Raw genomic sequence first — 14,716 nt, 5'->3', positions numbered from 1 at the left:
CGCACCATTATCCTTGGCTAATTTTTTAATTTTTTGTAGAGACAAGGTCTCACTTCTTTTCTAAGTACAACCCCTTGGCCTACATTCCTGGCACAGAAACAATGAGCTGGTTAACGCTAATACCTTATTGTAATGGAGTCCTGGAGATCAAAGCCAGAGGATCAGGGGCAACAAATCTCCAAGAGCCTGAAAGGCATTTTTCCTTCCGGCACAATTTTGACCCCCATCCCCTGTTTGTTCAGACACTTCTTAGCTGTAGTATAATCCTCTGGCTCCAATTGCAGCCTAATGCCAAGAAAGAATTCATGCTTGTTTATTAAACCTTTACAAAGAGTGGAGTTGAGTGGGATGAAAATTAAGAACATAATCAAATCAAAGGTTTAGCTGTTTTATCATGCATTCCATCATCCACATAGCCCAGGTCTGCTGATTGAGGGACAAGGGGAAAGAGATTGCCCCTCAAACCATTGAGGCAACCTTGAAAAGGTGAGTAGGAGATCACTAAGTATGAAAAACAGCAGTGTTCAAAAGTACAGAGTTGTACAAAGTACCAAGTTGTAAAGAACAGATTTTGTTTGGAGGACATTAAGAAGCTGAAGACTGGTATAATTTAGGCTGTGTTAGAGAATGCAGCCAGAGAGGCAGGTTGGGAATATATTATAAAGACTCTCTTCTACCGCACAAGAAATTTGGATTTTATCACATGAATGGAATTGTTAAGGAGGAGAGCTGAGAGTCCTTAAGTAGGAGAGCTGCTGGATCAGACTTTTATTTATAAATGACAGATTCTAGTAAAGGCTGGGAGACTGAAAGGTAAAGGATGATAGGCAGAGGGTATGGAGAGAAGGGGAGAACTGGCAGAACAGTGGGAGGGAGAGAGGGGTCGAGGGAGAGGAGAGAGTCAAGGTGAACGCTAAGATCCTGCCGGACGACTGGGTGGGTGGTAGTGCTATTAACAGAGACGGGGAATACAAAGTAGGCAGCAGGTTTGGCAGGGGAAACACATGCTTACTTCAAACCTGTTTAATGTAGCTGGGTGTTCTCCAGAAGACACCCAGGAGGTAGGGGACTTTAAAATAAGAGGTAGAGGCTAGGGACATTTAGCACAGGTAGGGACACACCTATAGATGGAGAATCAAAATGGACCCTATCGGCCAGGTGAGGTGGCTCACGCCTGTAATCCCATCACCTTGGGAGGCCGAGGCAGGTAGATCATCTGGGGTCAGGAGTTCGAGACCAGCCTGGCCAACATGGCGAAGCCCTGTCTCCACTAAAAATACAAAAATTAGCCAGATGTGGTGGTGTGTACCTGTAATCCCATCTACTCAGGAGGCTGAGGCAGGAGAATTGCTTGAACCCGGGAGATGGAGGTTGCAGTGAGCCAAGATGGCACTGCTGCACTATAGCCTGGGCAATAGAGTGAGACTCAGTCTCAAAAAAAAAAAAAAAAAAAAAAAAGGACAAGGAGCTAAGTGTGAACTTATGAGCTACCAACTAGAGAGAACTTAGAATGGAAGGTGATCCAAGCTGTGAGAGCACAGTAGATGGGAAAGCTTCAAGGAGGAGGTGTATGCAGACAGTCTCACTTGGCTCTCCTGCAGCACACAAACAGCAGTGGTGAAGGTGGAGAAAATGCCTCAGATGGAAGCAACTGAAATCCTTCCTCCTTTGTTTGACTCTGCCCACTGCCTTACAGCTTCATCTCTAGTCCAGATCTGTTTTATCTTATTTCTTTACAGATGGGGTCTGGCTATGTTGCCTAGGCTGATCTGGAAGTCCTAGGCTCAAGCAATCCTCCTGCCTCAGCCTTCTGAATACCTAGGATTGTAGGTGGGATTGCTCCACCATACCCAGCTTCTAGTTCAAATCTAGCCCTCTCCCCCACAAGGGGAGTCAAGAACATGTGAGTAGGTTAGTCCGCCTCTGGGCAGCTCAGTTGCTGCAACCTGGGAAGAAAAAATATAGTCATATGTCACTTAACAATGAGGATACTGTAAACCAAAATTAAAATTCCAAGTCCCCCAACAGACTGAATGGACACCCCCTCTCAGCCAAGGGCCTTCCAAAGAAACCCAAATAGCTAGTCCAGGCCATGATAGGATGGGGTTGCTGGACATGCCTCATTATACACTCTCCCTTTTAAAGTTCACACACAGCTGATCACCATTAACATTAAAATAGAGATCTTAAGACTGACAGAAGTCTGGGCGCAGTGGCTCACGCCTGTATCCCAACACTTTGGAAGGCTGAGGTGGGGGGATCACCTGAGGTCGGGAGTTCGAGACCAGCCTGACCAACATGGAGAAACTCCATCTCTACTGAAAATACAAAATTAGCCAGGCGTGGTGGCATATGCCTGTAATCCCAGCTACTAGGGAGGCTGAGGCAGGAGAATTGCTTGAACCCAGGAGGCAGAGGCTACGGTGAGCCGAGATTGCACCATTGCACTCCAACCTGGGCAACAAGAGCGAAATTCTGTCTCAAAAAAGAAAAAAAAAAGATATTATAAACTATGTTATTATATATGTCTCACGAATATCACTTTTAGGAGCTAATCATTTTGTTATATTTGTTATGAAATAATGTAATTACTTTGTTATATTTGTTATGAAATAATTTATTTGAATAGATTACAATATATATGGTAAAAAAGTTTAAAATGCAAAAAAAGTACAGTTGTCCCTTCCCATTCACAGGGGATTGGTTCCAGGATCCCCTGAGGATACCAAAAACCTGTAGATGCTCAAGTCCCTTAAATAAAATGGTGTAGTACATTCGGCAGATACGGAGGGCCAAGAAGAAAGATGTCTCCTCGCGTTCCCATCCCTGTCTTCCAACCATCCAGCTCTCATCAAACAGTTCTAGTCTGCCGTGTGTACTTCCAGAGATATTTTGTGTATGTGCAAAACGAATTTACAAATACATATTCTTCCTTCTTCTCCCCCTAGTGGCAGCAGACTATGCACACTCTCTGCACCTTATTTTTTTCACCTAACAGTGTATCCTGGAGCCTGTTCCAGATTGCCTAATTAAAGCAGGCAATTGGAATAGCTTTTTATTAGAATAGCAATTTCTTTGCGCACAACAAATGGTGGCTCTCCCAGGGGCATCCAGATCCTCCCTTGAGCCAAAATGACAGGAAGCAAGTGGCCCACCTACCACGTCTGCCCATGGAAACCAGAAATACAAACTCTGAGATTCCTGTCTCTTGCCCACAGCGTGAGGACGCTCAGGAGGCAGAATATCTCTTGTTAATAAATGGAGGCAGCATGTCCAGAGAAAACAAGACTGAAGAATGAACCCGAAATAAGGTTGCTTTCTGTCTCCTGCCCGCTGGCTTGTGCAAACCCAGGTGCTCTAGAAAACTGCCCCCCAATTCCCCAGCCTTCCATCTCTCAAATGCCTCAAATGCAGATGGGCTGATCCAAGGATGTTGTGACCAGGGCCAATAAACATCCCCGTCCCCCATCGCCCTACCATCACCTTGCCATGGCATTTTCCTCCTGGGGTTCTAGAAATTTCCTAGTTAGCGAGACAGTCTCCTGCCCTAGCTCAATCCTCTAGCGTTTTAAGGTGTGTGTTGCCTTAAATCAGATCAACTAGCCCATCTGTTGAATACTCAGAAAGGCACTAAAAATCTAAGATTTGACATAATAATGATAATACTAACAGTCCTATAAAGAGGCGGATTGTTGAAGAGAAATGTGGATGGCAGCCTGAAGTATTTGTTGGGGACAAAGTTTTCCTATTTGCCTAAACTACTAAGGACCATCTCCGCTCCCACCTTGACCCCAGACAAATGGAAAGGGTGCATTTATCATGTTTAATGTGTTGAGGAGATCCTAAAAGCCACATTGTATGGCTCTGGGTTTCAAGGAACATATAATCCCCTATTTGCCAGGCACAGGGCCAGGCACTACGGATACAGAGAGGAGCAAGGCAGGGGCTCATGAACCAGGAGGTAAGATGAGACGTTGGCATGAAAAATCAACTAGATGGGGAAGGTTAATGAGTACAAAAAAAAAAAATAGAATGAATAAGACCTACTATTTGATAGCACAACAGAGGACTATAGTCAACAATAACTTAATTGTAAATTTTATTTTTTACGTATTTTTGAGATGGAGTCTCACTTTGTCACCCAGGCTGGAGTGCAGTGGCGCAATCTCAGGTCACTGCAACCTCCGCCTCCCAGGTTCAAGCGATTCTCCTGCCTCAGCCTCCTGAGTAGCTGGGATTACAGGGCGTCCACCACCACACCTACCTAATTTTTGTATTTTTTAGTAGAGATGGGGTTTTGCCATGGTGGCTAGGCTAGTCTCGAACTCCTGACCTCAGGTGATCTGCCTGTCTTGGCCTCCCAAAGTGCTGGGATTACAGGCGTGAGCCACTGCTCCCAGCCAATTGTACATTTTAAAATAACTAAAAGAGTGTAATTGGATTGTTTGTGATACAAAGATAACTGCTTGAGGGGATGGATAGCCCATTCTCCATGATGTGATTATTTCACATTGCATGCCTGTATCAAAACATCTCATGTACCCCATAAATATATACACCTACTACGTACCCACAAAAAATGTTTTTAAGTCAACTATACAAGAGATATCACTGGGTGATAAAGAAAGATTGCCAAAAGAATAACAGAGATTGACTTTTAAACGGTGGGTCTTGACTCATAGATAATAAAAGCGAGTTTGGTGGACAGTGGATATGACCAGAAGTTTTTTTAATGGAGTAGAATAGAACGGAAAATATTAAGGCATACAGCACATACTTTGGATATTGTTTTGTAAAACCTTTGTTTTCAGTTTTTTGTCAAGTCACATATGTTCCAGTCATGATATGAAATATATTTTTTATTGTGGTTTACAGACACAAAGTTTGAAAACAACTGATATCACAGGAAGGAGTCACCAATGTAAATTTTAGAAACCTGGAAATAAATCCCTCAAAAGCACAGGATGTAGCACAGAGCAGGTGCTCCAAAAATGTTTATTGAGGCTGGGCACGGTGGCTCACCTGTAATCCCAGTACTTCGGGAGGCTGAGGCAGGCGGATCACTTGAGGTCAGGAGTTTGAAATCAGCCTGGCCAAGGTAGCGAAACCCTGTCTCTACTAAAAATACAGAAATCAGCTGGGCCTGGTGGTGCACACCTGTAATCCCAGCTACTCAGGAGGCTGAGGCATGAGAAACGCTTGAACCTGGGAGGTGAGGTTGCAGTGAGCCAAGATCATACCACTGCACTCCAGCCTGGGTGACAGAGCAAGACTGTTTTTAAAAAAAATGGTTATTGAGGCCGCACATGCTACAGGACTTTAAGATAAGGCCTATGAAAGCAAGGTGGACTCAATGGCCCTGAATAAGTGAGGGGAAATTCTTGGTATCTATGTGGGGGCTGCTCAGGCAATGTATTTTATATCCGGAATTCCTCTACTTTGCTCTGAGTTAACTGCCAGCACTTGTCTAGGTCTTTCTGATCTCTGCTATGGACCAATGAAAAGGCCTCCAAACTGGTAGTCCCTCTTCCACTCCAGCCCTCCGTATCAGCCAGGAGTCTGTTCAGCTGTAACAGGAATCCCTACGTCAGTGGTTGAAACAAGTAGATTTATTTTTCTTATGTAACAAAAAGTCTGGATGTGGACAGACTAGAGCTTATATGGCTGCTCAAGAGTGTCATTTGAAAACCAAGCTCCTATATCTGCCTGCTCTGTGTGTGTGTGTGTGTGTGTGTGTGTGTATATATATATATATATATATATATGTATATTGGCATGAAACTTTCACCCTCATGGTTGCAAGATGGCTGCTGCACCTCTAGGCATTGTATCCTTTTCCCAGGCAGGAAAAATGAGAAAGAGTATAGGACAAAGGCACATACCTTTTATCAGTGAAACAATAGCCATCACTGAGACTACGAAAGTCCTCTCAGTAGACTTCCAATTATATCTCATTAGCCACTTATACTATCACTTGGCCACCCCTGTGGCAAGGAAATAAGTCAATTTGCATTTTTGGCTGAACACATTGCTGCCTTCAACAAAATCAGAGTTTTGTTAGTAAAGAATTGATATCTGGGCAGGGCATGGTGGCTCACACCTGTAATCCCAGCACTTCGGGAGGCCAAGGCAGATGGATTACCTGAGGTCAGGAGTTCAAGACCAGCCTGGCCAACATGCTGAAACTCCATCTCCGCTAAAAATACAAAAATTAGCTATGTGTGGTGGCGCAGCCCTGTAGTCTCAGCTATTCAGGAAGCTGAGGCAGGAGAATCACTTGAATTCAGGAGGTGGAGGTTGCATTGAGCTGAGATCGTACCACTGACTCCAGCCTGGACGACAGAGCGAGACTCAGTCTCAAAAAATTAAAAATTAAAATAAAATTTAAAAAAACAATTGATATCTGGAAGTGTCTGCCACATCCCCTTCAATACAGTCTCTGCTTCAAACCCTTCAATGGTTTTCCACTGCTTTTAAGAGTAAATCTGAAATCTTTAAAGTTATCCTAAGTGAAATGACACAGAAAAACATTTTTTAAGTAAAAATAAAAATTAAAAAAAAAAATAGGCCAGGTGTAGTCGCTCATGCCTGTAATCCCAGTACTTTGGGAAGCTGAGATGGGAGGATCACTTGAGGCCAGGAGTTTGAGACCAGCCTGGGCAACATAGTGAGACTCTGTCTTTATAATAATAATAATAAATAAAAATGAATCCCTTAAAGTTACTCTATGGACTGAATTGTGTCCCCCAACCCCACAAAAAAAAAATTCACACGTTGAAACCTTAACTCTTGGTACCTCAGAATGTGACTGTCATTGCATATAGGGCCTTCAGTGAAGTAATTGAGCTAAATGGGAGTCTTTATGGTGGGCCCTAATCCAATCTGACTGGACCCCTATAAAAAGAGGATATTAGGACATACGGAGAGATACTAGGGATGTGCAGGCACAGGGAAAAGACCATGTGGATGAGACAGGAGAATTGGGTCTGGAGGCAGGGAAGCTAAGGCCAATTCACGCTGACTTTCTAGAACTAAATCAAAAGGAAGACCTCAACTTTCCACACCTAAGTAACAAAAGGACTGGAAGCTACTCCCTTTGCAAACTGCCCCCCACTTTTTATGCGTGGCAGATGGAATATTGAAAGTACCTCTGATTGGTTGCTTTCTGCAACCAATCAGATGTTTGCATAGGAGTGTAACTTGTAACTTCACTTCAGCTTCTGATTGGTTGCTTACCACAGCCATTCAGACTGATTGCAGGCCTTGTCTTCCTTTGCATAAAAGCGTAACTTTGTAACTTCATTTTAGTCTCTGAATGGTTGCTTTCCACAACCAATCAGACATTTGCAAATGGTGTAACCTTTGTAAATTCACTTCACTGATTGTGGGCCACTACTTCATTTGCATGGGTTGTACACCAAGTGACCAGTGGAAAACCTCTAGAGGATATTTAAACCCCAGAAAATTCTGTAGCTGGGCTCTTGAGTCCCTGTGCTTGGCCTGCTCCCACCCTGTGGAGTGTACTTTTGTTTGCAATAAATCTCTGTTTTTATTGCTGATTCTTTCTTGGCTTTGTTTGTCCATTTTGTCCAATTCTTTGTTCAGAATGCCAAGAACCTGGACACCCTCTGACGGTAACATGGAGACACTGAGAGAAGGTGGCCATCTGTAAGCCAAGGAGAGAGACCTTAGAAGAAACCAAACCTGCCAATACCTTGATCTTGGACCTCCAGCCTCCAGTCATGAGAAAATAAATAAAATAAATTTCTATGGTTTAACCACCCAGCCTGTGGTATTTTGTTATGGTAGCCCCAGCCGACTAACACAGTTGCTTAAGACAGCTGGGTGTGATCTGGATCCCTGCTAACCTAGGGTTCACTCTTTTGCCGTTCTCCTTTGCTCATGGCCCTCCAGCCACACTGGTCTTTTCTAGTTTCTAGAAGGTCAGCCCCGTTCCAGGCTCTGGAGCTTTGAATGCACTGTTCCTTCTAACTGTGCCCCATGCTTTTTAAGTGACTGGCTCCTTCTTGTCTCACAGGTCTCAGCTGACATATCATTTCCTCAGAAGTGCCTTCCTGACTACCCCGTGGAAGAGAAGTGTCTCCCTCTCCCTGATATTCTCTATCCCTGGCCATGGTTTGTTTCTTTACAGATTTTTATCATGTTTTGTGATAATTTTGTTTGTTTACTTTTGTCAAGTCTTTTGTTTGTCTTTCCAATAGTAGACCTTAAACTCCCATGTAGGCAGAAACATGCCTGTCTTACTCATTGTTATATCCCAGTGGCCTAGCACATTCTAGACCTTCAATAAATAATTTCTGAGTGAATGCAATGTATGTCATCTGGTATTTTCTGTTGCTTAAATTTATTATTTATTTATGTATTGAGACAGGGTCTCACTCTGTTGTCCAGGCTGAGTGTGGTGGTGCACTCATGACTCACTGCAGCCTCGACCACCTGGGCTCAAGTGATCCTTCCACCTCAGCCCCCTGAGTAGGTGGGACTACAGGTGCACACCACCATGCCTGGCTAATTTTTTTTTTTTTTGGACTGAGTCTCACTCTGTCGCTCAGGCTGGAGTGCAGTGGCACAATCTCAGCTCACTGCAGCCTCCGCCTCCTGGGTTCAAGCAATTCTCCTGTCTCAGCCTCCCAAGTAGCTGGGATTACAGGTGCACGCCACCACACTCATCTAATTTTTGTATTTTTAGCAGAGATGGGGTTTCACCATGTTGGCCAGGCTGGTCTTGAACTCCTGACCTAGTGATCTGCCCACCTCGGCCTCCCAAAGTGCTCGGATTACAGGCGTGAGCCGCTGCACCCGGCCAATTTTTTTATTTTTCTGTAGTGATGGAGTTTTACCATGTTGCCCAGGCTGATCTCGAACTCCTGGACTCAAGGGATCTGCTTGCCTCAGCCTCTCAAAGTGCTGGGACTACAGGCATGAGCCTGGCCAAACCACACCTGGCCACTTAAATTTATTTTATTTTTATTTATTTATTTATTGAAACAGAATCTCGCTGTCACCCAGGCTGGAGTGCAGTGGCACCATCTTGGCTCACTGCAACCTCTGCCCCCTGGGTTCAAGCCACTCTCCTGCCTCAGCCTCCTGAGTAGCTGGGATTATAGGCGCGTGCCACCACACATGGCTAATTTTTGTATTTTTAGTACAGACTGGGTTTCACCATGTTGGCCAGGCTGGTCTTGAACTCCTGACCTCAGTGATCTGCCTGCCTTGGCCTCCCAAAGCACTGGGATTACAGGCGTAAGCCACTGCGCCCGGCCTAAAATCTACATTAAAAGTTTTTTGTGGTTTCTTCCCCCAAAGTTTCTAGGCCTCTGAACATATCTAAGGGGAGCAAAAATACTATGTTTGCATGTTTCAAATAAATGAATAAAATATAGAGAGAATTGACTAACTGTCTCAAGAATTAGATCAGGACTTTTGCCTCTAAAATAAATCCAAATATTAGTTTTCCTGTTTTTCTCACTTTATTATCATAAATGGGCCTGATTTTCTTTCTTTCTTTTTTTCTGCGTCTGCTTGCTAGGGAAATGTGTGCCTTATTTTAAAAGTCCGTTGTGTTCCTTGAAGGCTGTCTGCAAACTATTTTTGGAAAGTGAATCATCTAATATCTAAAGATATCAACTATTTTAAAGATCCTTATACTGAATTTTGTTTGCAATAGTAAGAAATATATTTGTAATGCAAATATTCACTTTCTAGTTTTTCTATCTTTGAAAATTCAGATTTTAAAGGCTCAGATTTATGTGTCTCATAGATTCTGAAAGTTTATCACTATTAAAATAGTAAATAGCTGACAAAATACAAATGGCATGATATAAAGCACAGAAAGGAATTAAATCAGTGGGTGGAAATGTCTTAACTTTGTGCTGATTAAGAAGTAATATGTGAGAAGAACTGTTCTTTTCCTTTTTTAGCTTCCTCATCTCCCCTGTTATGTTTTCCTTCCCTCTCCCAGTCCCCTACTTCAGCAAGTTCCCAAATTTTAAACAAATCAGTCTCCTGTTTGGCAACTTTTCCTGACCATTCAGCAGTCAGAAAACAGGAAAGTTACTCTTCCCTTTGCCCTGTTTTTAAAACTTCTATTTCTACTAGGCAGCTTTTACCTATCACACTGGGCTTTAACAAAGTATCTGAGGAATTAACTCACACTAATGTAGAAAACACTGGTGGCAATTTTCCACGTCTGTTTTTTTTTTTTCTCTTTGAGATGGAGTTTCACTCTTGTTGCCCAGGCTGGAGTACAATGGTGCAATCTCGGCTCACTGCAACCTCCGCCTCCCGGGTTCAAGCGATTCTCCTGTCTCAGCCTCCCAAGTAGCTGGGATTACTGGCGTGTGCTACCATGCCTGGCTAATTCTCGTATTTTTACTAGAGACAGGGTTTCACCATGTTGGCTAGGCTGGTCTTGAACTCCTGACTTCAGGTGATCCACCCACCTCAGCCTCCCAAAGTGCTGGGATTACAGGCGTGAGCCACGGTGCCCGGCCTCCATATCACTTTTTTAAAGGTCACCCAGAGGCAACAATGTTTTGACTCAAAGGAACAGTTCATTAGTGAATGGATTCTCTAGAGGACTTCTGTTTTACATGCATTTATCTCTGCTCTCTCTCTAGTCCACTCTAACAAGAGTAAAGAAAAGAAGGCACACAGCCAAAAGGACAAAGAGACAAAGAAGAACAATCTATACCCAAAGCAAGCAGAAGGAAGGAAATAATAAGGATTAGTGCAGATATTAATGAGTAGAGAATAGAAAAACAGTAGAGAAAATCAATGAAAGCAAAAGCTGATTCTTTAAAAATACCAACAAAATGGACAAAACCTTAGCAAGACTGACCAAGAAAAAAAGACTCAATTACCAAATCCAGAATTGAAAGAGGGCTCATTACTACTAATCTCACAGAAATAAAAATTGTAAGGCAGCCAGGCAAGGTGGCTCATGCCTGTAATCCCAGCACTTTGGGAGGCCGAGGTGGGTGGATCACCTGAGGTCAGTAGTTCAAAACCAGCCTGACCAACATGGTGAAACCCTGTCTCTCCTAAAAATACAAAATCAGCCAGGCATGGTGGTGCACACCTGTAATCCCAGCTGTTCTGGAGGCTGTTGGCAGGAGAATCACTTGAACCCGGGAGGCAGAGGTTGCAGTTAGCCAAGATTGCACCACTGCACTCCGGCCTGGGCAACAGAGAGAGATTCTGTCTCAAAATAATAATAATAATAATAATAAATTATAAGGGAATACTATGAACAACTGTATGTCAACATATTACATAATATAATTTAGATGAAATGAACACATTCCTCAAAAGACACAAACTACCAAACCTGATTCAAGAAAGAACGGAAAATCTGAGTATACCTATAACAACTAAACAGGCTGAATTAATAGTAAAATAAAAGAAAAGTCTGAGCTTCACTGGTGAATTATACCAAGCATTTAAAAAAGAAATAATACCACTATGGTGTTATTCTATGATAGTATTATGGCATGGCGATTCCTCAAAATTAAAAATAGGATTACCATATAATCTGGAAAATCTACTTCTGGATATATATCCAAAAGAATGGAAAGCATGTTCTCAAAGATATATTATATTTCTTGTTCATAGCAGCAATATTCACAATAGTCAAAAGATGGAAGCAGCCAAAGTGTCCATCGAAAGATGAATGGATAAACAAAACGTGATGTATACCTACAATGGAATATTACTCAGCCTTAAAAAGGAGGAAAATTCTGATGCATGGTATAACATGAATGATCCTTGAGGACATTATGCTAATGTGAGATAAACCAATCACACAAAGATAAATACTGTGCGATTCCACTTATACGAGGTACGTAAGAGCAGTCAGAATCATAGGAACAAAGCCAGTTATGCATCTACAGTCTGAAGTACTTGGGAGGCTACTTCTGCCTTAGGGCAGAAGGATTGCTTGAGCATGAGTTCGAGGCTATGGTGCACTATGATTGTGCCTGAGAATAACCACTGCACTCTAGATTGGGCGACATAGTGAGATCTTGTCTCAAAAAATTTTTTTTAATTATAGAAACAGAAAATAGAACAGTGGTTACTAGGAGCAGGGAGAAGGGGAAATGGGAGGTTGTTTAATAGGTATAGAGTTTCCATTTTGCAAGATAAAAAAGTTCTGGGCCAGGTGCAGTGCTCATGCTTGTAATCCCAGCACTTTGGAAGACTGAGGCAGGTGGATCACCTGAGGTCAGGAGTTCAAGACCAGCCTGGCTAACATGGTGAAACCCCATCTCTACTAAAAATACAAAATTAGCTGGGCATGGTAGAGCATGCCTGTAATCCCAGCTACTTGGGAGGCTGAGGCAGGAGAACTGCTGGAACCCGGGAGGCGGAGGTTGCAGTGAGCTGAGATCGTGCCATTGCACTCCAGCCTGGGTGACAACAGTGAGACTCCGCCTCAAAAAAAAAAAAAAAGTTCTGGAAGCTGGTTGCACAACAATGTGAATATACTTATCACTACTAAATTGTAAACTTAAAAATGGTTAAGATAGAAATTTTTATATTAGTGTATTTTACCACAATTTTTAAAAGATAAATGATACAAATTCTTCACAAACTCTTTCAAAATATAGAAGAGAAGGGAACATTTCCCAACTCATTCTATGAGGCTGGTATTACCCTGATACCCAAACCAAAGACACCACAAGAAAGCTACAGACTAATATCTCTTACAAATAAGATGCAAAATCCTCAAAAAAAATTAGGAAGTAGAATTTGGCAATATGTAAAATGGATTATATACCATGATCAAGTGGAATTTATCCCAGGAATGCAAGATTGTTTTAATATCCAAAAGTCAATTGACGTAACACACCACATCGATAGAGTAAATGGGCCTTTCTGCAGAATCCACACTGACCAGCACCATGCCCGTGACACTGGGGTACTGGGACATCTGAGGGCTGGCCCATGCCGTCTGCCTGCTCCTGCAATACATAGACTTAAGCTATGAGGAAAAGAAGTACATGATGGGGGACGCTCCTGACTATGACAGAAGCCAGTGGCTGAATGAAAAATTCAAACTGGGCCTGGACTTTCCCAATCTGCCCTACTTGATTGATGGGGCTCACAAGATCACCCAGAGCAAGGCCATCTGGGGCTGCATTGCCTACAAGCACAATCTGTGTGGGGAGACAGAAGGGGAGAAGATTTGGGAAGACATTTTGGAGAACCAGCTTGCGGACAACCACGTGCAGCTGGCCAGACTCTGCTACAACCCAGATTTTAAGAAACTGAAGGCAGAATACCTGGAGGCACTCCCTGCAATGCTGAAGCTGTACTCACAGTTTCTGGGGAAGCAGCCATGGTTTCTTGGGGACAAGATCACACTTGTGGATTTCATCATGTATGGAGTCCTTGAGAGAAACCAAGTATTTGGGCCCAAGTGGTTGGACGCCTTCCCATACCTGAAGGACTTCATCTCCCGATTTGAGGGCTTGGAGATCTCTGCCTACATGAAATCCAGCTGCTTCCTCCCGAGACCTGTGTTCACAAAGATGGCTGTCAGGGGCAACAAGTAGTGCCTTGAAGGCCAGGAGGTGGGAGTGAGTTGCCCATACTCAGCCTGTTGCCCAGGCTGTGGAGAGCAGCTGGACTCTACACCCCAGCACCTGCCTTCTTGTTCCTTTCTCCTGTTTATTCCGCTCTTTACCCCCAAGACTTTATTGGCCTTCTTCACTTCCCCTAAACCCGAGTCCCATCCAAGCCCTTTAAAGCCTCAGCTACCCATTTTCCTTCACGAACGTCTCCCTCCCAATATTACCCTTCCCTGCACTAAAGCCAGCCTGACCTTCCTTCCTGTTAGTGGTTGTGTCTGCTTTGAGGGGCCTAACTGGCCCCTTGCCTGTGGAGCTCAGCCCTGAGATCCCAGGGCTGCATGAAAGAGCAGTACTGACTGGTTTACAGGCCCCTCTCCTGCAGCATGGCCCCTGCCTTAAATCTACCTGATCCAAGTAAAGCCTAACACACACACACACACACACACACACACACACACACACACTCTCTCTCTCTCTCTCTCTCTCTCTCTCTCCCCCACACACACACACTCACACACAAAGAATAAATGTCAAAATCCACAGGATCATTTCAGTAGATGCAGAAAAAGCATTTGACAAAATTTAACACCCTTTCATGATGAAAAAAAACACTCAACAAAGTAGGAATAGATGAGAATTTCTTCAACCTAATATAGGGCTTCTACAAAAAACCCACAGGTAACAGCATATTTAATGGTAAAATAACTGATTCTTTTTCAGATGAAGCATCAAGACAAAATGAAGAACAGGACAAAGATGTCTGCTCTCCCGGCTTCTATTCAACATTGTGAAGGAGGTTCTAGCCAAGGCAATTAGGCAAGAATAAGAAATAAAAGGCACCCAGCTTGGAAAGGAAGAAATAAAAGTATCCTATTAGTTGATGATGTGATTTTGCATATAGAAAATTCTAATGAATCCACTAAGAAACTATTTGAACTAATAAACAAGTTCAGCAAGTTTTCAGAATACAAGATCAATATACAAAGAGAAACTGTATTTCTTTATAGCAGCAATAAGTAAACAGAAAATGAAATAAAGAAAATTCTGTTTACAATAGCATCAAAAAGAAAAAATGCACAGGAATAACTTTAACAAAAGAGGTACAAAGCTTGTACACTGAA

At 43.0% G+C, this 14,716-nt stretch overlaps 1 protein-coding gene across 1 annotated transcript; it reads left to right on the top strand.

Moving 5' to 3' along the window:
* The first annotated feature begins 12,890 nt into the window (after window positions 1-12,890).
* Window positions 12,891-14,026, top strand: LOC101138588 (glutathione S-transferase Mu 2-like). The gene has a single exon (XM_055391514.1). It carries the CDS (start codon window positions 13,023-13,025, stop codon window positions 13,575-13,577), a length of 555 nt encoding a protein of 184 aa, XP_055247489.1. The 5' UTR covers window positions 12,891-13,022; the 3' UTR covers window positions 13,578-14,026.
* The last annotated feature ends 690 nt before the right edge of the window (window positions 14,027-14,716 follow it).

Source organism: Gorilla gorilla, chromosome 5 (genome assembly GCF_029281585.2).
Source record: "Gorilla gorilla gorilla isolate KB3781 chromosome 5, NHGRI_mGorGor1-v2.1_pri, whole genome shotgun sequence".
NCBI lineage: Eukaryota > Metazoa > Chordata > Mammalia > Primates > Hominidae > Gorilla > Gorilla gorilla.
This window is presented reverse-complemented; position numbering and strand designations above follow the sequence as displayed.

Coding starts and splice junctions, on each gene's coding strand:
- LOC101138588 (XM_055391514.1), top strand. CDS start 13,023: ATGATGGGGGACGCTCCTGACTATGACAGAAGCCAGTGGCTGAATGAA.